We start from the raw sequence: 24,514 nt of genomic DNA on the forward strand, positions 1-24,514 counted from the left end.
AAAAAAATTTATAAATATTTGAATTCCTGTGAAATTTTTATTATTTAAGAAAATAATTAAATGTTTCCGTACAGTTTTATTAAAATTGTTTTTAAATAATTGAATTCTTTTGGGTAATTTTATTAAAATAGTAGATATTGAAAATCATTGAAATGAGGAAAATTTTTGAAAATAATTGAAATTTTGACAAGAATTTTATTGCAATTTTTGAAAATAATTGAATTTTGTGATAAGAATTTTATAACTTTTGAAAGTAATATTGAATTTCTGCAATCATTTGTAACTTCTTCAAAATTCAATTTTTTTTTTGTGTTTTTAACCAAAATTCTTCTATAAATCCATTATTTTTAATAATTAATTAAATAAATATATATTGACAAATTTAACTAATTTTAGAAGGTTTTGAATTATTTGAATTTTTCAAAAATTCTAAGTTCATTAAAATTTCTAATTAAATTCATTCAACATTGAAATTTTATAAAATTTCAAATTGTAACCGTTTGAAGTTAATTTATTTATGAAAATTGTAAATTCCTGTGAAAAATTCTAATATTTTTGTAAATAATTAAATTCTTCCAAAGAATTAAAAAAAATTTTTTTTTAAATACCTAATTGATTTTTTCGACGATTGATGGAAAGGAATTTTTTAGCAATTCCTGTAAAATTGTGTTTAAAATAATTGAAATCCTGCGATCAATTTTATTATTTAGGAAAATAATTGAATAATTGCTAAGAATTTTATTAAAATCTAAAAGATTAGTTGCAATGAATTTTACTAAAATTTTCAAAAATAATTGAATTCCTGAGAAGAATTTTACTAGAATTTTGAAATATAATTGAATTTCTGAGAAGAATTTTATTATTTATAAAAATAATTAAAGTATTACGAAAAATTTTATTAAACTGTTTGAAAAGAATTGAACTTCTCTAAAAAATTTGGTTATTTTTGAAAATAATTGAATTCTGCATGAGAATTTTATAAATATTCTTTTAAATAATTCAGTTATTCGAAATATAATAAATATTATGAATTCGTAGTAATTTTATAGTTTATAAGTCAAACATAAAAGACACAAAAATTCAGAATTTTCTTATGAATTCTAAAAATTTAATTTTTTTCAGTACTTTTAATAAAAATTTCTGACTTTTCCCCCTGAATTCCCTATGTCAGAATGTATGATTATTATAATTATAATAATATTAAAACTATATATTCCAATTCATATTTTATTTTTATAAAAAAAAATTTGAATAAAAAATTTTTAAGTTCTATTATTTTTAAAGTTGCGAATTTTATTTAAAAAAAAGTATAGTATACAATTAAAACAAGTAAATTAATATTTCAAAAATGATTTTTTATTACATATTAAATAAGCAGAGTGTACACGAGTAGTGTGCTTTTTGAATTTTAGAAAGATATAAAATTTCCTGTGATATGACTAAATTTAAAAATGCTCAATTTTTCATTAATATGTTATTATTATGTATATGTATAATTCAATTTTTCTTTGTCTCCTAAAAAATATAAGAAGAAAGCAGAAATAAATTTTACCACCACTCAATGCACAATGAAGCAGATATTTATCTATATGTTCACGGCAGGGAGTTATTGAAATTATTATTAATTTAACACATCTTCCTATATTTTTCTAATACATAGAAAAATCGTAAGAATTTGTCAAACTCCACTGATACGTAAAAGCTCTCTTAAATTAAAAGTAGACAGGTATAAATACTTGTCATTTTTTGGTACATATTTACATATTTACAGATTGCTCGAAGCAACATTGATAATATTAATACATTTGCCTAAAAGCTATTTTTAAAATCTATCGGATTAAAATGTAAATTCTTACTTTTTTCCTCTAATTTCTCAATTATTTTCCTCACGTGCAAAAAAGAAGCAATTTTCGTAATATATGTAAATTTATATTAAGGGAAAATACGCGAAATTTATGTACAATATACAATAGGCACGCAATTTTTGTAAACATCAATATCAAGTGTCAAAAAAAAAATTTATTTTCTTTTCATTAAAAGTTTTTACTATAATTATACTGATTAGACTATTATTATTGTTATTAAATATTGTAAAGCTTTACATGAAATCCGATAGTAACTTACATATTTGCTGTACATTATAACACTAATTCTTGACAGTAATTACATAAATAATATTTACTATTCGGCCCCATACAGAAATCATGAAAAACAATTGTAACTTTGCATCAGAAAATAAATTCAATAAAAAATATACGCACAAAAAGCAGAAGAAAATTCTCAAAATAATAAATACTGTTAGATCAACTATAAACGTATTCCTTGAATAAAAACACCGTACAGAAGGTATATAAATAATTTAAAAAAAACGATTGTTATAAATAGAAGGAATAAATTGATAGATATAATGATTATCGATTTTCTACCTTCCAACACACAGAATAAATTACAATAAGACTCATCGTAAATTTGAAGATTCATTCAATGTTTATAAATGAAATATAATATAATAATAGTTCATTGTCTGGAATTAGTGTAACAATGTGTACAAGCGTATAAATAATACTATCACACTGTTCTTCTATTTCCACTTTCAAACTGTCTCTGTATTTTTCTTTTTTTTTCTTTTATTTGAAAAAGTAAACATTAAAAGTGCCTCTTAACTTTCTCTCTATCAGGTAGAGATAACTGAGAGTACTTCGCTTCTCTTGGACATTTTCCGAGAGCGATAGTTCTTCCTAAATGTACGAAAGAAGTCCAGTTTGTAACGACGTGTAGAATAATAAATATGCACTGGAATTTTGTGACTTCACTTGATTCGATGAGACTTCGGCAACAGTGTGATCATCATATTTATACCACCTTGAAAGAAAAAAATATTTTATATTCTATTTACACTTAAAAAAAAAATATTTATATTATATTATTATATTATTTGAAAACGACCCTCGTCATAAATTATTGCCAAATGTAAGGCAATTTTTAAATCATTATTTCTACTATTTAATTAATAAAACTGAACTTTATTTATTATTAGTGGTTTTAGAAGAAAAATTTCGAAACTTACAAAAATAAAAAAAAAAGTGTACTTTTACCTTTGACAAAAATTTGTAAAAATAAGTTAATTTCTCAAATTCTCCTGAATTGTCCATTTTATAATCTTTACAGTGAATTCATTAGAATATTTAAGTTTTATTTTGAAATATGTTTAAAAAAAATAGGAGATAACGTGTTTTAAAATATTCAAAAGATTATTTTTCAAACTTAATATTTTACATAATTCATATTATTTAAAAAAATTTTTTTTCTATTGTATATTTGAGAAAATTTTTTTTAACCATAAGTAAAGTATTAGGTAAAATTTGATTATTATTATAGGGGTTTATATCACGAAAAAAGTGATAATTTCTTCTAAATAATTTTTTAAAGTATTTAGCAGGTTTAGAGGGAAAATGCGAAAAAGCAAAATTTTGATACAGAAAATACTATAAACTTTGAAAAAAAGTTATATGAAATATAATATAGTTGTATTCAAATTTAATTAACGTTCTTTGATTAAAAAAATACTAAACTTCACATAACTTTCAAAGTTTAGAATTTTTCATATATATAAGAAATTCACTTTGTCGCATTTTGTCATTTTTCATATTTTTCTAACACCTTGTATAACCTCAGCATTTCAAAATAAGTGATAAACAAATGAATGTTTCAGCATTTGAATTTAAAAACATGTTATATAATTTTCAAATTACTTATTTATTTAATTTTCTAGAACTATTTTTGTTAATTTTAAAATATAGACTCACATCAAGTGAATTAATAAATGATTTGAAAATAAAATTTTGGAAATACAATTTGAGTTATGCAGACTTCACACTCGATAATTAATTTTTAAAAAGTAGCAAAAAGTAGCTTTCAAACTAAAAAGAGTAGTAAAAAAGTAGCTACCGAAAAATTAAACTTGAGGATCAAAAAAACTAGTTTTACAAACTTCACAAAACTGACAAAAATTCCATTCTTTATTTTATTTTCCTGACTTTTTCCTAATTTTCACCAATAATATTTACTTCTTTCTTATTCTGCTAATAAATTAAATTCCTGCAACGAATTTTATTTTTCATGAAAAAATTTTAATATATTTGTAAAAATAATTCAATTCTTGCGAAGAGTTTTATAAAAAAAGTTTTTAAATAATTGATTTCTTTCGACTAATTTTATGCAAATTCTAATCTAAATAATTGAATTCATGAGAAATTTTTATTAGTTATGAAAAGAATTGAATTCTTACGAAGATTTTTACAAAAAAATTTTTAAATAATGGAATTCTGTTTGAAAATTTTATGAAAATAGTAGGTATTGTAAATCATTGAATTACGAAAAGTTTTTAAAAAATAATTAAATTTTACAAAGTATTCTATTAAAATTTTTGACAATAATTGAATGTCTGTGTGATATTTTATTAAATTTTTTCAAAATAATTGAATTCCTAAAAAGCATTTTATTAGTTATTAAAATAATTGAATTCTTGCGAACTATTTTATTAGAATTTTTTTAAATAATTGAATTTCCAAGAAGAAATTTATTACATTTAAAAATAATTGAATTCTTGTGATGAATATTGTTATTTATGAAAATATTATTTAAATTTTGCAAAGAATTTTATTAAGATTCCTCAAAATAATAGAATTTTCAAGAATAATTTTTTAATTTATCGACATAATTGAATTTTTTCCAAGAATTTAAAAAAACACTTTTTTAAATAATTGATTTTTTCGAGGAATTGAATTTTTGAGCAATTCCTGTAAAATTGTGTTTAAAGTAATTGAATAGTTGCTGAGAATTGTATTAAAATTCTCAAACATAATTGAATTCCTGAGAAGAATTTTATTATTTATGAAAATAATTAAATTATTGCGAAAAATTTTATTAAAATGTTTAAATAGAATTGAATTTCTGCGGAAAATTTTGTTATTTTTGAAAATAATTGAATTCTTTATAAAAATTTTATAAACATTGTTTTAAATAATTAATTTTTTCGAAATATAATAAATATTATGAAAATTTTATTTTAAATAATTGAATTCTTGTGGAAAACTTTGTTTGTGAAAATAATTAAATTATTGTGAAGAATTGTATAAAAATTTTGTTAAATAATTGATTTTTTCGAAATTTTTTTGAAAATGCTATTCTAAATTAATTAAATTCCTCTGGAAATTTTATTATTTATGAAAATAATTGAATTTTGGATGAATTTTATATCATTTTTTTTTTAAATAATTGAATTCTTTTGGCAAATTTTTTGAAACTATATATTGAAAATAATTGAATTTCGATTATTTTTTGAAAATAATTGAATCGTTTTAAAAAATTCGATTATAATGTTTGAGAAAGTTTTTTAATTTCTAGTATTAGCGAATTTACAGTGGTGGAATTTCTAAAAAAAACAGAAATTGTACTATAAATATAAAATAATATAAAATATAAATATAAATATAAAATAAAGTATTTCGAAAATGCAATTGAATCTTAGTCATTTCGGTCATTTCACGAGTTTCAAAAATTATAATTTTTAAATATATGTTTTATCCTGAATCCGTATAAGAATCTTAAATTTTTCCTAACTTCTCCATTTCATTTTTGCGTTACGTAAATACTTATTTAATCCATATACATATAATTATTAAAAATTTAACTTTTAATATCATCAAATAATTACTTCAAGTCTTATAACACAAATAGTCTTAAATTTACAATAAACTGTTTTAATTTCATAAATTGATAAATTACATTTACAAATAACCGGAAAATTATATAAAATTTTTTTAAATTCAAATGGTAAAATATTCATTTGTTTATCATTTGTTTCACATTGCTGAGGTTATACATATGGTGTTAGAAAAACCAAATTGAATGCAAAAGAAAAAATGATTTCTAATTGACTTTGAATTCTTCCTCAAGGAAATTATTGTCCTCGATTCAAGTTTTTATTTGAACTCAAGAACGAGATTTTAGCATCTCTTATTTTTTATATTTCATTCAAAATCATAGATTGTCAAAAATACGATTTTTTCATTTTTAACACTAATTTTCTCAAAAACTCAACGTTTAAAGGGCATTTTTCTTTGAAGATTCGTAATCAGCGTGACAAAAAGTTAAAGTGATCATAATAAGTCTGTATTGCATAATAGTGCTTTGTGTAACACGTGTTTGGCAAAAACGTAATTTTTATTCTATTTTGAAGAATAAATGTAATTTTATGTTGATTTTATAAGTGTTCTAGTTAATAAGTAAACAAAAATACTCACTTGTTTTGAGGGGCACTTTTACAGTACGCAGTATAATGTCCTCCTTCCATGGTCCCATAATGATTAGACATAGCATACAGACTGTAATTATATCCTAAATTATTGGTGTTAATATTCGTGTTTGTATCATTAACAACATAAGGTCTTAAATTGAAATCCGTCAATGGAAAATCAACTTGTGTATTTCTCTTCTCTAACCAACCGTCACTTTCTCCAAAACGATTTAAATGTATAACAACAATTGGCGCTAATTTAATAAAGTCAAATTTTTTCGTCGCCTCTCTTTCAACTTTGCAATGCGGACATTTCCAACCGAAAACTCTCTGTCCGCTGACGTATTTCTTCACACAGTCCTACGAGTTAATGGAAAATTAAATTCAAAATTATTATTTATAAATTATAAATTAATAAATTAACTTGAATATTTTTTTTACTAAATTAATTCTTCATTTTTATAATAGAAAAAAATAATACTCACGTCCAACGTACACTTCGTGGGTGGTAAAGACATTGTTAAATTATTAAACGTCTCGTAAATTACACTATTTTTTCCACACGTGGCACAGGTTATTGTTGATCTGTATTGGCCAAAGAATAAACGAGAAATCATTGATTTTTGTCCATTCATTGCTTTAATCCATTCTTTCTCGGCAGATGTCAAAAGATCGTTAACTATAACTTTATCTTTCTGAAACGAAAAATACATTTAATTAATGTCAATTGAAATATTAATATAAATATAATATAAATTTAAAATATTATATTTCATCATTTATTTATTTATTTAGACTTTGTATTTATTTTTACACGGGAATTTAATTTTTAAATAAAATTCTTCAAAACTTTAATCATTTTCTTTAAAAATAAAAATTTCAATATTATTAAAGTTTTACAACAATTAAAATTTTCAAAGATTTCAATTTTAAATCTTTTGAAGTTTAATTATTTCCAAAAATTCAATTACTGTATCTAAAATTTTAATTGAAATTCAATTAAATCAATTCTTATTAGAAAGTTCAACGAGAATTCAATTATTTAAAAACAAATATTTACTGAATAATTGAATATTTCTTAAAATTGAATTCTTACAAAGAATTATATCAAAATTTTTTAAAGTAATTGATTTCTTTTGAAGAATTTTAACAAAATTTTTAAAAATAATTTCACTTTTCAAATAATTTATTTAAATTTAAGTTTATAGAAATAATTGAAATTAAATTAATTAAACAATTGAATTCTTTTGGGAAATTTTATTAAAATAGAAGATGATAAAAATAATTGAAGTTTGACAAATTTTAAAATTTTCTCGAATTTCTACGAAGAATTTTATTAAATTTTTTTGAAAATAATTGAATTGTTACGAAGAATTTCATTAAAGTTTTTTAAAATAATTAAATTCTTTCATGTAATTTAATTAGAAAAGTATTGAAAATAATTTTTTAATTTTAATAATCAAATTATAACAAAATTTGCTCAAACAATTGAATTCTTTTCAAGAATTTTATTAGTTTTTAAGAATTATTACATTTTTTATTGAGAAATTTATTTAAAATTGGATTAAAAATTATTGAAATCCTGCGATGAGTTTTATTAGTTATGAAAAGAATTGAATTTTTACAATGAATTTCATTAAAATTTTTAAAAATAATTGAATTCCTGAGAAGAATTTTTAATATTTATAAATATAATTAAATTCTAGCAAAGAATTTTTAATATTTATAAATATAATTGAATTCTTACGAAGAATTTTGTTAAATTTTTTTGAAAATAATTGAAATGGAACGAAGAATTTCATTAAAGCTTTTTAAAATAATTAAATTCTTTTAAGAAATTTAATAAGAAAAGCATTGAAAGTAATTATTAAATTTCAATAATCAAATAATTATATCAAAATTTTCTTAAATAATAGAATTCTTTTCAAGAATTTTATCACAGTTTTCAAGAATAATTGTATTTTTTGAGGAATTTATTAAAAATTGCATTAAAAATTATTGAAATCCTACGATGAGTTTTATTTGTTTGAAAATAATTGATTTTTTCGATAAATTTAATGAAAATTGTTTTAAATAATTGAATTCTTGTGAAGATAAACCCACAATTTACTACTTTTTTACAATTCGCTATTATTTGGATAATTTTTTTTTTAGATTTCTGACACTAACAGCTACTTTTTTCTATTTTTGAGAATTTGCACTAGTTTAAATTCGCTTCGTTTAAATTTCGCTTTATTCGTTTAAATAAAAAAATTATTCTCAAAAATTCTAATAAATTCTTAGAAGCTATTCAAAATTTTTTAATAAAATTCTTTGCAAATATTCAATTATTTTCATATATTATAATAAATTAAAAAATTTTTTTTTTAATTTTTTATTAAATTCTTTACAAACATTCAATTATTTTCATAAATAATAAATAAAAAAAAATTTTTTTTTAATTTTAAAATTCTTTGCAAACATTCAATTATTTTCATAAATAATAAATTTATGAAAATAATTGAATGTTTGCAAAGAATATTTTATTAAAAATTTTAGAATTGCTTCTAAGAATTTTATTAAAAATTTTTGAATTATAGCTTCTATAAGAATTTTATTAGGTAGAATTTATGAGAATAATTTTTTTATTCCAACTATTAGCGAATTCAAAGTAGTTCAAATTTTCAAAAATAATAAATATAATAACAAAATAATAAATTTATGAAAATAATTTAATGTTTGCAAAGAATTTTATTAGAATTTTGCAAATTCTCAAAAATAAAAAAAAGTAGCTTTTAGTCTCAAAAATCTAAAAAAAAAGAATGCGAATAGTAGTAAATCGTAAAAAACGTAGTAAATTTAATTTTAGAAGATGAGTACGAAGCCTATTTATTTCAAAATAAAGTGAAAAACTTTTCATATGAAATATAACTTGAATATTCTTGTAAAAATTTACACGAAATTGTCGTATACTTACCCTTTTTAAATCATTATGCATCCACTCCAGTAAAAATGTTAAAAATTCGTGAGAATCCTGTTGCTCATAACTTTCGAATTGTAGCCTATATTGTCCAATGACAACCTAGTAAATAATAATTTTTTTTAAAAAGTAGTAACTAACTATGAAAAAGAACCATTAGTTTTATAATTAATTTTATAAATTTTTACCTAAAAAAAAAATTCATGTGATAATGAATACAAATGTATTTCTACTTCAATAAATAATTTGGAAGTTAAGTAGAAGACATGTGAAAAGAAAAAATATTTAATGAAAATAATACCTTTAAATCACGTGGCGATATACTTTTATATTGACCACGCCAAAGAGCTTTTATTACATGAGCAACTTCTTCAGTCACTTGAGCTTGAGTTCCATTTTCATTACTATTATTAAGATCTTCTACATACGAATTGTCATTAAAGTACTTTGCTAAATTTGCCGTATTACTCAAACACTGAATTATACTATTCATATAACACGAGTTTCCCAAATTTTTCAGTCCTGTGATTCCTGGATGCTGAAAAAAACAAAAAATTTTAATTCCAAATTTACTTAAAATCAAATATGATTCATATTTTTTTTTATAGTTGTAGGTATATTGAGTTTTTAATTAATTTCTTTGGATAAAATGAAAAAATTAATTTCTGAAAATAGTCACATATTTTTTTAACGACATTCAAAAAGAGTAAAATGAATTTATCTTGAAAAACAAAAAATAATCTATGAAATAATGAAAAATAGAGCTAAGTTCATTAAATATATCTTTTTACTAAAATATCAAATACCCAAAATTCAATATTTCCTTAAAAAAAACACTGTTTTCAGTTGAAAAAAATTTTTGATTTATTACCTTTCTGAAATAGCTGATAATATGCCGTGGAATCAATTTCTTTTTAATATAAACCATTTCAAAATACTCAAATGAATTTATTTATTTAAATTTAAAAAAAAAACACTACAAAAACCCTGTGACAAAACTTTTAAAAGTGTTATTCTCGAATTAATTATTATCATAATTTGCTAATTAGGTGAAACAATTGAATTATTTTTTTTTCACTGTGGAATTCATCTTTGTTGCACTTTTCACGATGACATGTGTCAAACACTATTTCGTATAAGAAATATGAAAAATTCATTAGATTATTGTTGATGAGCAGTTCAGTGTGTGAAATGGTATGAATACTCAGCTGGAAGTTAGTATAGTGGCCACTAGAATTAATTGGATTGAGAAACCTAGCAAGTAAACAGTATTTCCGCAGACATGTGCAGATGTTTTTCTATTAGATGCAATTTGCTAAGAAAAACTGCCTCATTTTCACACAAAAATTTTCTAACTATAGTCAATTTTTTCCATTTCCCACCTTTTTACCGAATTGTTTCAGTTTAAGAGTTGAATTAATAATTAATAATTCTTTATATCAAATATTAACTCTGATTTTCTATTTTAAAAATTAATTTTTTTCACATGATTTATAATCTCGAAAATAATTGATTGAATTTCAAGAATTTTTATTTAAAAAATAATTTTTTCTATATTATAAAAATTAATTTTTTTCACAAGCTTTATAATTTCGAAAATTGACAGAATTTTAATTGCAGAAATTCATATTTTTAAAAATGATTGAAATTAAAGAAAAATAATTTTTTATCTCAATATACTAGATACCTGAAGATGCTTTATTATCTGACTTTTAATGAATGATGAAAAATACTGTCTGCTTCATCAATAGATAACACACAAGGTCAAGCAACAATACAGTATACATTGAACACTAGATTTTATATCTTCAGAGATTCATTGCACAATTTTCCACAATATTTCTTATTTTCATTATTAATAATTGTTCTCTTTATTAAAAAAAAAAATGTTTTTAGTCTCTAAAATTAGAACAACTAAATAAAGTTGAGTTTCACTGGACGAGGCTTGAATTAAAGAACAGTTTCCAAACCTAAGTTATATTCTGAAATTATTTTGTCTAGTTCAAAATTCTCTTCTTCATTAACATGTTAGTTATAACCAATCCCATTTTTAATATATTTCACTCATAGCGATTAGTATTGGACTTCATAATAATTTTTCTCTGCACATTATTCAAAACTTTTTTCTTATCAGCACTTCCTTAGTCAAGTGTTAAAATTCTTAACAGTAGCTGATATTTATATACTCACAGGATTACTTTTGTCCACTACACTGAAGATTTTGATTTGCACCATAATTTACAAAAAAAAAAATAATTCAAAAAAAAATAAATAAATAAACGAAAGTTTAGATATTTAGAAAGTTCAAAATTTGATAAGAAACTAGGAAGTTGGATTTATTTCATTTGTTTTTTTTTATTTGTCAATTAAAATTTTGAAATTGATATCCGAATTGCAAGAATGGAGAGCTGCCAGGCAACTGACACGTGATAAGAAAATTATCTCATATTAAACGTAATGTCACGTGAAAATGTATCTACGTATATATTATTATCAGCGCGGATTCTGATTTGTGATAAAGTTTTTGAATTTATTTGCCAACATTTTGGAATTTATAACGCTACAAGCTACAAGTTAATCTGATTTCTATAAGTTCTCATATATAGTATCATTAAAGCTATCACTAAAAATATAATTTCTCATCTAGAATTTAATTTCAGAAAATTTTATTATTATTAAAAAAATTTTTGTAAATAGAAATGATGAATTTTTTTAATGAAAATTATTAATATATTTTGTTTATATTCCACACGATAACTTCAAAGATGACAGAATTTTTAATCTTTTAATGCTATTAACAACTCACGTCAGAGACTGAAAGTAGTCGCGTGTTTGAGTATTAATGTTTCATTGTTAATTCACGATTTGTTAACTAAATTTTGTTAAATACTAAAATCTTGTTAAACAATGCTATGGGTTTTTAAGTTCAAATTGCGTAGGAAACTATAAAATTCGATACGATAGTGAATGCCACCAATTGAGTTTTAGATAATGCGTTAAAGAATTGATAAAAAAAAACCTATTAAATGACTATCTAAATATCATTGACATGAATTAGTTAAAAATTACTCTTAAAGATATTTTCATTTTTAGTTTATTTACTTTATTCGAAAACATTTTTTATACGTTTTAATTTTCATTTTTATCTACATAGGTTCAAAAGTGATAAACAAACATTTACAAACTCTTATTTTTATTGGGAAACATTATTTTTTGTAAATTTAAAAACTCAATATAAATAAAAAAATCTCTACTGTAGAGAAAGAAATTCACTTATTAAGTACATAATATTAAATATTCTTGTTTATTATTATTCAAAAATTTTAATAAAATTTTTCGCAAGAATTTCATTATTCTCATAAATAATAAAATTCTTTTAGGAGCAATTCAATTATTTTTAATACAATTTTAATAAAATGTCTCAAAAGAATACAATTATTTTTAAAAATTCTTCGAAACAATTCAATTATTTTTATGAATTGTAAAATTCTCCGCATGAATTCAATTATTTTCATAAATAAGAAAATTCTTCGCAAGAATTGCAAATATTTTCATAAATAATAAAATTCTATAAAGGAATTCAATTATTTTCATATAAATTAATAATAAAATGTTTCAGAGGAATTCAATTATTTTCAATACATTTTCATTAAATTTCTCGAAAAAATACAATTAATTTTAAAAATATTAATTGAATTCAATTATTTTCAAGAATTTTCATAAAAATTCAATTATTTCCAACAATTCTGATAAAAAATTCTTCGAAACAATTCAAATATTTTTAAAAATTGTAAAATTCTTGGCAAGAATTTTCAATTATTTTTGTAAATAATAAAATTCTTCTGAGAAAATCAATTATTTTTAATACAATTTTAATAAAATTTCTAGGAAAAAATTCAATTCAAGATAATTTTAATAAAATTACTCCAACAGGTTCAATTATTTTTAAAAATTGTAATAAAATTTTTCTAAACAATTCAATAATTGTTCTCAAGAGTTTTTTTATTAAAATTCTTTGCAAATTTCAATTATTTTCGAAATTTTCAATTAAAATTGCTTTAAAAAATTAAATTATTTGTACGAAATTTAATGAAATTTATAAAAAAAAAATGTAATTATTTACAAAAACTAATAAAATTGTTTTAAAAAAATTTAATTTTCTATGAATAATTTTAATTTTTAATAGGAAAATTGTTAATTACAATTAATAATAAACACAATTATTTTAAATATTTAAAAGAAATTCACCATAAAATTCAATTATTTTCAAAATTTTCAGTAAAAATTATTAAAAAAAACTATTATTTTCAAGAAAATTGAAATAAATTCTTCAAAACAATTCAATTATTATTTTAAAGAATTTTAATAAAAATCTTTCCAAGAATTAAATTATTTTCAATACAATTTTAATTACATTTTCTCGAAAGAATTCAATCATTTGAAAAAAATGTTGATAAAATTGTTGAAATGAATTCAATTACCTACATTAAAATTTTTTTTATAAATTCTTTACAAGAATTCAATGATTTTCAGTACATCGAAAATTTCATTATTTATGAAAATAATTGAATTCTTGAATAAAATTTTATTAAAAGTTTTTTAAATAATTGAATCCCTGCAAAAAAATTTATTATTTCTGCAAATAATTAAATTTTTGCAAAGAATTTTACGAAAATTGTGTTTAAAATAAATGAATTCCTGGAAAAAATTTACTATTTATTGATATAATTGAATTCTTACGAAGAATTTAAAAATAATTTAATTTTCCCTAAAATTCAATTAAAATGTTAAGTGTTTAAAATAATTGAATTCCAGCGAATATTTCATTATTTATGAAAATAATTGAATTGTTGAATTGAGTTTCGTTAAAAGGTTTTTAGAAAATTGAACTTCTGTGCAAAATTGAATTATTTTTTAAAATAATTTAATTTTCGCGGAGAATTTTTACAAGATTTTTAAAAATAATTGAAATTTTCGAAGAAATCAATTAAAATTGTATTAAAAATAAGGAAAATCCCGATAAGAATTTTATTGTTTATATAAAAATAATTGAATTCCATTATTTTCAACAATTCTGATAAAAAATTCTTCGAAACAATTCAATTATTTTAAATAATTTTAATAAAAATCTTGATAAGAATCAAATTATTTTCAATACAACTTTAATTATATTTTCTCGAAAGATTCAATTATTGAAAAAAATGTTAATAAAGTTCTGGAAATGAATTCAATTTTTTTTGATAAATACTTTGCAAGAATTCAATGATTTTCAGTAAAATAATTTTAAAATTGAAAACATTTAAAAAGGAAAATTGTTTCAAAAGTTAGGAAACAAAAAAACATACAGCAACGATTATTAATATAGAAGAAGATTTGTTTAATAATAAATAATAATAATTTAAAAAATTATAAACAAAAAATTTACTTTGAAAAAATTACTTTTGTCAAAAATTTGTAAGTGAATATGAATCATTGGAATACTTACTCTCTCCCCTCGATAGACAGGTTCCATTCTATCTTCTCGATCCTTTAAATTCATTGATGATCGCTTAATATTATTATTTACATTTGTAATACGGTTCTCCTTCGTTGCTATACTTGGCTTAGAGGTTCTATCTATTTCTGGCACTTTTTGATCCTCCATCTTGAAATTAAAGACAAATAGATCAACAATTTTTTTTTTGAAATAATTAATATAATTATCGTTATTAAGTGTTTTTTTGTGTATTATTTACCTGGACAAGATTTGGACTAGAGTATGATCGTGTAAGACTGGCATTTGTTGAAGAAGTATCTTTTAATGGTTCCTTTAAAATATCACTTTCGTCAATTTGCGACAAGGAATGTTTTTGTTCTCGTTTCTGCTTAAAGGATCTGTATAAATAGAGTATTAAATAAAAGGTATCCAACATTATAATTATTTTCGTTTAATCTTCACATTCATTTAATTCTTTCTAAACTGCTAACCAACTTCTCTATGTCATTTAGAATCAATGTTCTTAATCAAAAATTTATCAAAACAATTTCGTAAAACCATATATTGTATTTCTGCGTCAATTCTCAAATTCATCACAACAAAATTATGAGAAATTCAAAATAGACATAGTGGGTGTAAAAAATTGTAAAAACAAAATTTAATTTTTCTATCAACAACAGAATAAAATATTTACCAAGGTTTATTAAAAATAAAAATTTTTCTGAAAAGTTATTGCATTTTGATTATTGAAAAAAATAGAAACAAGAAATTTTTTAAATAGTATATTAAAATAATCGGTTTAAATTATACTTCCAGTTTTTATCAACTTTGCTTTTAGAAATCAAAATTAATTTTAAAAATTGTTAAATTTTCAACTATAGATAATTTTTTAACCAAATATCAAAAATAAATTTATAACAATCAAAGTAAATAAATACACAGATTTAGTGTAAAAAAAATAGGATTGTTTATGATCACTGATTAATATTATATAAAAAACAGAAAAATGTAAATAAACTACTGGCAGTAATTGTGAGACTCCTTCTTTTTTTATGACTATTAAATAACTTTAAACTTAAAAATATAACTAAAATTTTTTTCTTTTTATTTTCAAAAGACTGGCAAAATTCTGAAAAAATGAGACCTTTAGGGAAAAAAAAGTTCATTTTTCAATCAGACATTTTTAACAAAAATCTCATTTTTAGTGTTTTGACTAATTTCTTTATACCTTCTGAAAAAATTAAAGTTTCTTAAAGTTCATAGGCTCATTTGAATCGTAATTTTTGTAGAATTGAGATTTTTTTACAAGAATTTATTTACGTGCATTCCTTTACAAAGAGAAAGTCATTAAAGTTGTATCAAGAAAATTCAAAAAATTATTATCGCTACCAAGATGCTAAAAAAGGATTTGTAAAATGCGTTATTTCAAAAAAAAAAAAAAAAAAAAATTAACTTCGAATAAAGTATTGAATTAAATTATAATTTTGATCCTTTTTTCATTCAACTTTCGAGACTTGCATTTTTTGAAGAAATTAGATAAATTCTTGTAAATTCTTGTAATTAAACTTGAGGACCAAAAAAATTCGTTTTAGACACTTTACAAAACTGACAAAAATTCCATCCTATATTTTATTTTCCTCACTTTTTCCTAATTTTCATCAAAAATATTCACTTCCTTCTTATCCTGCTAATAATTTGAATTCCTGCAACGAATTTTATAATTCGTGAAAGAATTTAAAATTATTTACAAAAATAATTGAATTCTTGCGAAGAATTTTATAAAAATATTTAAATAATTGATTTCTTTCGACAAATTTTATGCAAATTATAATTTAAATAATTGATTTCCAAAGAAATTTTAATTATTCATCTTACGAAGATTTTTATAAAAAATTTTTTAAATAATTGAATTCTGTTTGGAAATTTTATGAAAATAGTAGATATTGAAAATCATTGAATTGTGAAAAGTTTTTAAAAATAATTAAATTTTAGAAAGAATTCAATTATATTCTTTAACAATAATTGAATTCTTGGGAACGATTTTATTAGAATTTTTTAAAAAAATTGAATTTCCAAGAAAAAATTTATTACATTTAAAAATAATTGAATTTTCGTGATGAATATTGTTATTTATAAAAATAATTGAATTTTCCAAAGAATTTTATTAAAATGCCTCAAAATAATTAAATTTTCAAGAATAATTTTGTTATTGATCGACATAATTGAATTTTTTCCAAGAATTATTTATGAAGGTAATTGAATTCTTAGGAAGAATTTTATTAAAATCTGAAAGAATAATTGTATTATTTCAAAAAAATTTAATTAAAATTGTATTTAAAATAATTGATTTCTTTCGAACAATTTTATTAAAATATTTTAAAATAATTGAATTCCTGTGAAAAATTCTAATATTTTTGTAAATAATTGAATTGTTCCAAAGAATTTAAAAAAAACAAATTTTTTTAAAATAACTGATATTTTTGAGGAATTGAATTTTTGGAAAGGAATTTTTGAGCAATTCCTGTAAAATTGTGTTTAAAGTAATTGAATTCCCGCGATGAATTTGATTATTTATGAAAATAATTGAATTCTCCAAAGAATTTTATTAAAATGCATCAAAATAATTAAATTTCAAAAATAATTTTGTTATTTAACGACATAATTGAATTCTTTCGAAGAATAATTATTTATGTTGATGATTGAATTCTTAGGAAGAATTTTATTAAAATCTAAAAGAATAATTTAATTATTTTTAAAAAATTGAATTAAAATATTAAAATTGTATTTAAAATAATTGATTTCTTTCGAACAATTTTATAAAAATATTTGAAAATAATTGAATTCCTGTGAAGAATTCTAATATTTTTCTAAATAATTAAATTCTTCCAAAGAATTTTAAAAAACATTTTTTTAAATAATTGATTTTTTCAACGAATTGAATTTTTGGAAAGGAACTTTTTAGCAGTTCCTGTAAAATTGTGTTTCAAGTAATTGAATTCCTGCGATCAATTTTATTGTTTATGAAAATAATTGAATAGTTGCTGAGAATTTTATTAAAATTCTCAAAAATAAATGAATTCCTGAGAAGAATTTTATTATTTACGAAAATAATTGAATTATTACGAAAAATTTTATTAAACTGTTTAAAAAGAATTGAATTTCTCTGAAAAATTTTGTTATTTTTGAAAAGAATTGAATTTCTCTGAAAAATTTTGTTATTTTTGAAAATAATTTAATTCTTTATAAGAATTTTGTAAATATTCTTTTAAATAATTCAGTTTTTCGAAATATAATAAATATTATGGAAATTTTATTTTAAATAATTGAATTCTTGTGGAAAGCTTTTTTTGCGAAAATAATTGAATTTTTCAATTAATTAATTTAAAATAGTATGAAAAATAATTGAAATTCTTCGATGAGTTTGATTATTAATGAAAATAATTGAATTTTTACTTAGAATTTTATCAAAATTTTTTTGTAAAAAATTAAATTTTCATGAAAAATATTATTTTTATTGAAAGTATTTAAATTATTGTGAAGAATTGTATAAAAATGTTGTCAACTAATTGATTTTTTCGAAAATGCTATTCTTAATTAATTGAATTGCTGTGAAAAATTTTATTATTTATGAAAATAATTGAATTTTGAATATTTTTTGAAAATAATTTTTAAAAAAAGAAGAGTTTTAAAGAATTTGATTAAAATTTTTGAGAATAGTTTTTTGATTTCTAGTATTAGGGAATTTAAAGAAGTGAAAATTCTCAAAAAAAACAACAGAAATAGTAGCTTTTAGTGGCTAAAATCTAAAAAAAAGTAGCCAAATAGTAGCAGAACTTAAAAAAAGTAGTAAATAATAGGTTTTAGTAGCTGAGTGCGAAGCCTATTCTTTTGAAAATAAAATGGAAATAAATTTTAAATATAATTTTTTTTAAGTTTTAAGTTATTTAATAGTCATCAAAAAAGTAGGAATCGCACAATTGCTGCCGTTAGTGTAAATAATCCTTTAAAGAAAACATATAAAACTTACTCATGAATCTTCTTTCGTTCAGACGAGATTGATATTTGATTTTGTTCATTTATTAAAAACCGCGATTGTAATTGTTGATTTACAATTTTTAGAGCATCTTCTTTTGAATAGTTCAAGGACTTAAGCTCATTTTCAAGTTTAATGCGTTTTTCGTCCTAAGCAGAAAAATGTATTTATTAGACAAAAATAGTTTTTTTGTCAAACTTGAAACAACAAATCAATATTATTAAACGAAAGTAAAAAAATTTACCAGATTTTTTAATTCATCCTTTTGTAAAAATAATTTATCAGAAATCGTTTTTGTAAGTTGATTATCATTGAGAAGTTTACTTTGAAGCCATTTCTCTTCCAATTGCAAAATAACATTATCCAATTCCTCGTAATTTTTCTTCACGACATAAAGACTTTCCATTAACGAATGAACTTTTGATTGTGTATTTTGTTGCAATGATGAAGAAGGTTTATTGCTTCGATCAAACATTGGTTTTGGAATATCAATTACTTTGGTATTGAGAATATTTGCTTGAATATCCTTTTTCTTAAAATTTACTTTATCACTTATTCCATTTTCAATTCGAAACGAATTTATTGACTTTTGATCGTGCAACGATTCTGAGGATCTCCATTTATTTCCTGAATCGTGGGTTTTATTCATTGGCTGAATGACATTTTCATCGCTATTAATATGATTATTAACTTGACTCTTTCTCAATTGTTTCTTATCCACTAAATTATCTTTTTTATTTGACTTGTACACACTGAGAATATCGTCGTCTATCGATGGGAATTCAAAATTTTCTAAAATTTCATTCAGTGCATTCTCTTCAACATCGGGAGGTTTTACGTCGTGATTTGTTACAAATTGTGGATAACGAGTGAGCCACTCGTTATATCCACCTTGTAAAGTTGATATTCTCTTGTACTTTGCGCCGGGATCCCAATTTTGCAATAAATCCTTCATTGCATTTAAACGGCCATTATCTTTTAAAAATTCTTCAGTGGAATACCAATCCAATAGGACAACAATATCGGAAGATTTACGATTTTCGAATAATTTTTTTGATTCTTTATCTTTGAATAGATTTTCAAAATGTTTGCACAGAATCCTAAAATAGAAGTTGGATTATTTAAATTTTCCCTGTTTTCTAAAAAAAAATAAGAATAAATTCAAATTACGTACCCCTTTTTAATTTCTTCCGAAGGAATATTTATACATTTTTCATTTTGAATATGAGAATTGGTGAAATCATTTTGTGGTCTAACATCAATGAGAAGAATTTTATTGTCTGACGATTTTAATAGTTGATAAAGTTGCATGCACGTTATTTCTTCTGAATCTTCAACGACTGGATCCTCGGGTGGTATTTCAGGTAAAGACAATGGATCGTCAGCATAAGAGTTGATTAAAGAAGACTTTGCGTTCGTATTACCAAGTTCACTATTCAGAGTTTTCGCTTTATTAATTCGTGATGTTAAAAATTCATTTAGTTTTTGTAGTTCATTTTTTATTTCATCCACCTAGAGAAATAAATTAATTTGTTAATTAACTTGAATTTTTTCAGGGTTGCCACAAAAAATTAATTTTTTTTCCCTGACTTTTTTCTGATTTCCAGAAAAAACTCTTCGCAAGAATTCAATTATTTTTATAAGTAATATACAATTTTTCACATCAATGAAATTATTTTTAAAAATTTAATAAAATTCGTTGTAAGAATTCAACTATTATCATAAGTAATAAAATTTTTCCCAGGATTTAAATTATTTAAGAATTCAGTTACATTTCACAAATAATGAAAAAGAAATTTCATTCTTCGTTGAAATTCAAATGTTTTCAAAATCTACTATTTTAATAATATTTCTCAAAAGAATTCAATTATTTAAAATTCGTTACAAGAATTTAATTATTTTCATACATAATTAGATTTTTCACAGGATTTCAATTATTTTAATAGAAATGAAATAAAATTCGTTGCAAGATTTCAATTATTTTTAATACAATTTTAAGTAAATTCTTCGGAAAATGTAATTAATTTCAAAAATTTTATTAAAATTCTTCAATTACTTTTAAATAACTTTTGCAAAAGTTTCTAGAGATTTTTCAAATCCATTTGTTTAAAATTCAATTTTACGAAATTTTCATTATTCGGAAATTATTCAATTAAATATTTAGAAAAACAAATCTTAAAATAATTTTAAAAAAAATTCAATTAAACTTTTTCAAAATACAATTAATTCTAAAAATTCACGCTACAATGCTTTTAAAATTCAATTATTATCTAAAATTTGAACTGAAATTCATTTTAAAATCAATTTTTATTAGAAAATTCTACGAGAATTCAATTATTTAAATACAAAAATGAAAAAATTTTATTGAATAAATGAATGTTTCTCCAAATTGAATTCTCATAAAGAATTTTATTTCTGTAAACTCTTTGTAAAAAAATTTATTATTTATGAAAATAACTGAATTATTGCGAAAAAAATTATAAAAAATTTGTAAATAGTTGAATTCGTGTGAAATTTTTATTATTTATGAAAATAATTTAATTTTGGAGAAGAATTTTATTATTTTTAAAGATAATTGAAATTTTGACGAGAATTTTTTTTGAATTTTTGAACATAATTCTTCTATAAATCCATGATTTTTAATAATTAATTAAATACATATTAAAAAACTAAATAAAACTAATTATGTATCGTTCAAATTAAATTTTTTCCAATAAAAATCCCTGACTAATTCTATTTAAAATTATTTTCATCATTACAATTCAATTATTATTTTCTAGAATTATTAACTGAAATTCTTCATTAAATCAATTATTTTTAATAATTTTTGAAAAAGTTCTTTGACAATTTTCAAATCCATCTGTTCACAATTCAGTTTTACAAAATTTTGATTATTCGGAAATTCTTTAATTAAATATATTTTAGAAACTAAAATCTTGAAATACCTAGTTTCAAAAAAAACTTCAATTAAATCTTTTCAAAAAAATTAATTCCACAAATTTATCCGTTGAAAGTATGAAAAATTCAAATTTTCAAAGATTTTAATCTCAAACGTTTACAAAATTTAATTATTTCTGTAAATTCATGCTATAATGCTTTTAATATTAAATTATTATCTTAAATTTTAAACAAAATTCATTTTGAAATAAATTTTTATTAAAAAATTGTCAAATTTATTTAGTTAAATACAAAAATAAATAATTTATTGAATAGTTGAATGTTTCTTGATTGAATTTTTACGAAGAATTGCATTAACAATTTTTGAAAGTATTTGATTTCTTTTGAGGAATTTAATTAAAATTTTACTAAAATTTATTGAATTAAAGAACTTTATCATAATTTTTGAAAATAATTGAAAACTTTTGAAGAATTTTATTAAAATTTTTAAAAATAATTGAATTCATGAGAAGAATTTAAATAATAATTAATTAAAATAATTGCATTCATGTGAAGAATTTTATTAAAATTTTTTAAAATAATTGACTTCTTGAGAAGAATTTCACTACTAATTTAAAAAAATAACTTAATTCTTGACCAAAATTTTGTAAAAAATTTAAAAATAATTTAATTTCTGTTAAGTATTTTATTATTTTTCAAAAGAATTGAATTCTTGAAATGAATTTTGATATTTATCAAAATAATTAAATTTTAAAAAAGAATTTTATTAAAATTCCTTAAAATAATTGATTTTATGGGAAGAATTTTGTATTGTTTATCAACACAATTGAATTCTTTTGCAGAATTACTTAAAATGTTTTGAAAATAATTGATTTTCTGCGACGAATTAAAAGTTATTTATTATAATTAATTGGATTATTTCAACGAATTTTATTATTTTATTGAATAATTGAATGTTTCTTAAAATTGAATTCTTTCGTCGAGTTTTAATAAAACTTTTAAGAATAATTGCATTTTTCGAGAAATTTATTTAAAATTTGTATAAAAAATATTTGAAATTATGCGATGAAAATAATTGAATTCGTAAATGAAATTTTATTATTTATGAAAATAATTGAATGTTTTCGTAGAATTGTATGAAAAATTTTTTTCAATTATTAAATTTTTTGATAAATTTTTAATGAAATTAGTAAATATTGAAAGTCATTGAATTGCAAAAAAAACTTTTGAAAATAATTAAAATTTTGCAAAGAATTTTATTTAAATTTTTGAAAATAATTGAATTTTTGGTAAAAACTTTTGCTATATTTATAAAAATAATTCAATTCTTGACGAGATATTCGTTAAAATTTTTGAGAATAATTGAATTTCTACGAAGAATTTTACTACTTTTGACAATAATTGAATTCTTGCGATGAATATTCATATATTTATTATGAAAAGAATTGAATTTTGGAAAGAATTTTGTTAAAATCCCTTAAAATAATTGAATTTCAGTGAGGAATTTTGTTATTTATAAAGATAATTGCGTTAAAACTTTTGAAATAATTAAATAATATTAAAAAATGCATTCTTGTTAGAAATAGAAACAAATTTTGAAGGTTTTGTATTAGAATTCTTGGTAGTTTCATAGTTTATGAGGCAAACAAAAAAGACAACAAAAATTCATAATTTTCTTATAAATTCTAAAAATTTAATTTTTTTCCAGTACTTTTAATAAAAATCCTTGACTTTTTCCTAACCAATTCATTCTATTTTCCCTGATTTGTGGCAACCCTATTTTTTTAATTTTGCTACTTGGAAATTTTTAGTAAACTTTTTCTAAAATTACCTCTTTTTCGGATACTAGAAGAGAATATATTCTTTTGCCACTTCTATTCTCAGAGTTTTTTATATGCTCAACACAATTTTGCCATCGTCGAAAATAAATGTATGCCTCTTCTTCTTTATGAGATTTTAATGCTTCTTTTCCTTGATCACGTACTGAGTTTAATTTGCTAAACAAATTTTTAAGTGTGAAACCACTAAGATTCACCTGTGATTTTTTATTGAGATCTTGTATTGATTGAATACGATTTGCACTCTTTGTATTAGCCATAATGTTCAAAGAATATTTCAGGTAACCTTCTTTTTTACTCTCTATTTAATCTGTAAAAAACTTGAAATTTTTAGTTTGTTTAATTTTCAACTCGAAGGCTTATAGAAAATTTTTAATGATAAATTTATAAAATTTTACAGATTTACTGAATTCGAGCTAATTATTTATTACAAAGAAATTACAATAATTCAAGAATAAAAACTTTTAATGTAGAATATTTGAAGGTTATTGATTGCACTTTACATGGTATTGTACAATTAACATTATAACTTTGCAATGCTTTGCAACAAAGTTGAATTATTTTACTTATTTCCGAGATTGTTATTCAATACATAAATAATTTACTTTTAGAATTTTATTAAGTGTGAATACAAGTGAAAAGCGATAAAATATTTAGCGTTAAAAATATTATTCCAAGGACTTGAAGTGTATTGGACACTGAAACCATTATCCCAATACAACAATCCAATTGTACATATTGTACAAGAAAAATAATTGATAATTTAAACTTACCATTTATTGAAAAGAATTAACTTTTACGTAGAATTTTAGAATCGAAGTATATTCTTTAATTAGCTTTTTATCTCTGAATTTTAGATCCAAAGAGAGAAATTTAATCTTCTGTACAAATTTTGATGGAATGTTTTTCGAAACTGATGAAAGATGGATTTAAATGCGTTACTTTATTATTATTATGAAGTCACCAGCTTCACAAATTGTATCTCACATCATATTTTTTGGAAATAAAACAT

General features: G+C 20.8%; 1 protein-coding gene across 2 annotated transcripts; it reads right to left on the bottom strand.

The window, feature by feature from the left end:
- Positions 1 to 1,334: 1,334 nt before the first annotated feature.
- LOC122498773 (ubiquitin carboxyl-terminal hydrolase 8-like) lies at positions 1,335 to 24,410 on the bottom strand. Of its 2 annotated transcripts, none has more exons than XM_043606683.1 (12): positions 24,276 to 24,410; positions 23,496 to 23,812; positions 19,941 to 20,278; positions 19,011 to 19,866; positions 18,761 to 18,915; positions 14,993 to 15,131; positions 14,743 to 14,901; positions 9,559 to 9,795; positions 9,255 to 9,359; positions 6,784 to 6,993; positions 6,306 to 6,658; positions 1,335 to 2,862 (listed from the first exon to the last, which is right to left on the bottom strand). In XM_043606683.1, the coding sequence occupies exons 2-12, from the start codon at positions 23,760 to 23,762 to the stop codon at positions 2,739 to 2,741; spliced, it is 2,943 nt and encodes a 980-aa protein (XP_043462618.1). In that variant the 5' UTR covers positions 23,763 to 23,812; positions 24,276 to 24,410; the 3' UTR covers positions 1,335 to 2,738. The 2 variants fall into 2 exon arrangements, with proteins under 2 accessions (XP_043462618.1, XP_043462619.1); XM_043606684.1 differs by having other exon boundaries at positions 23,496 to 23,822.
- Between the last annotated feature and the right edge of the window lie 104 nt (positions 24,411 to 24,514).

The sequence above is a fragment of the Leptopilina heterotoma genome, unplaced genomic scaffold (assembly GCF_015476425.1).
Source record: "Leptopilina heterotoma isolate Lh14 unplaced genomic scaffold, ASM1547642v1 Lhet_16, whole genome shotgun sequence".
NCBI lineage: Eukaryota > Metazoa > Arthropoda > Insecta > Hymenoptera > Figitidae > Leptopilina > Leptopilina heterotoma.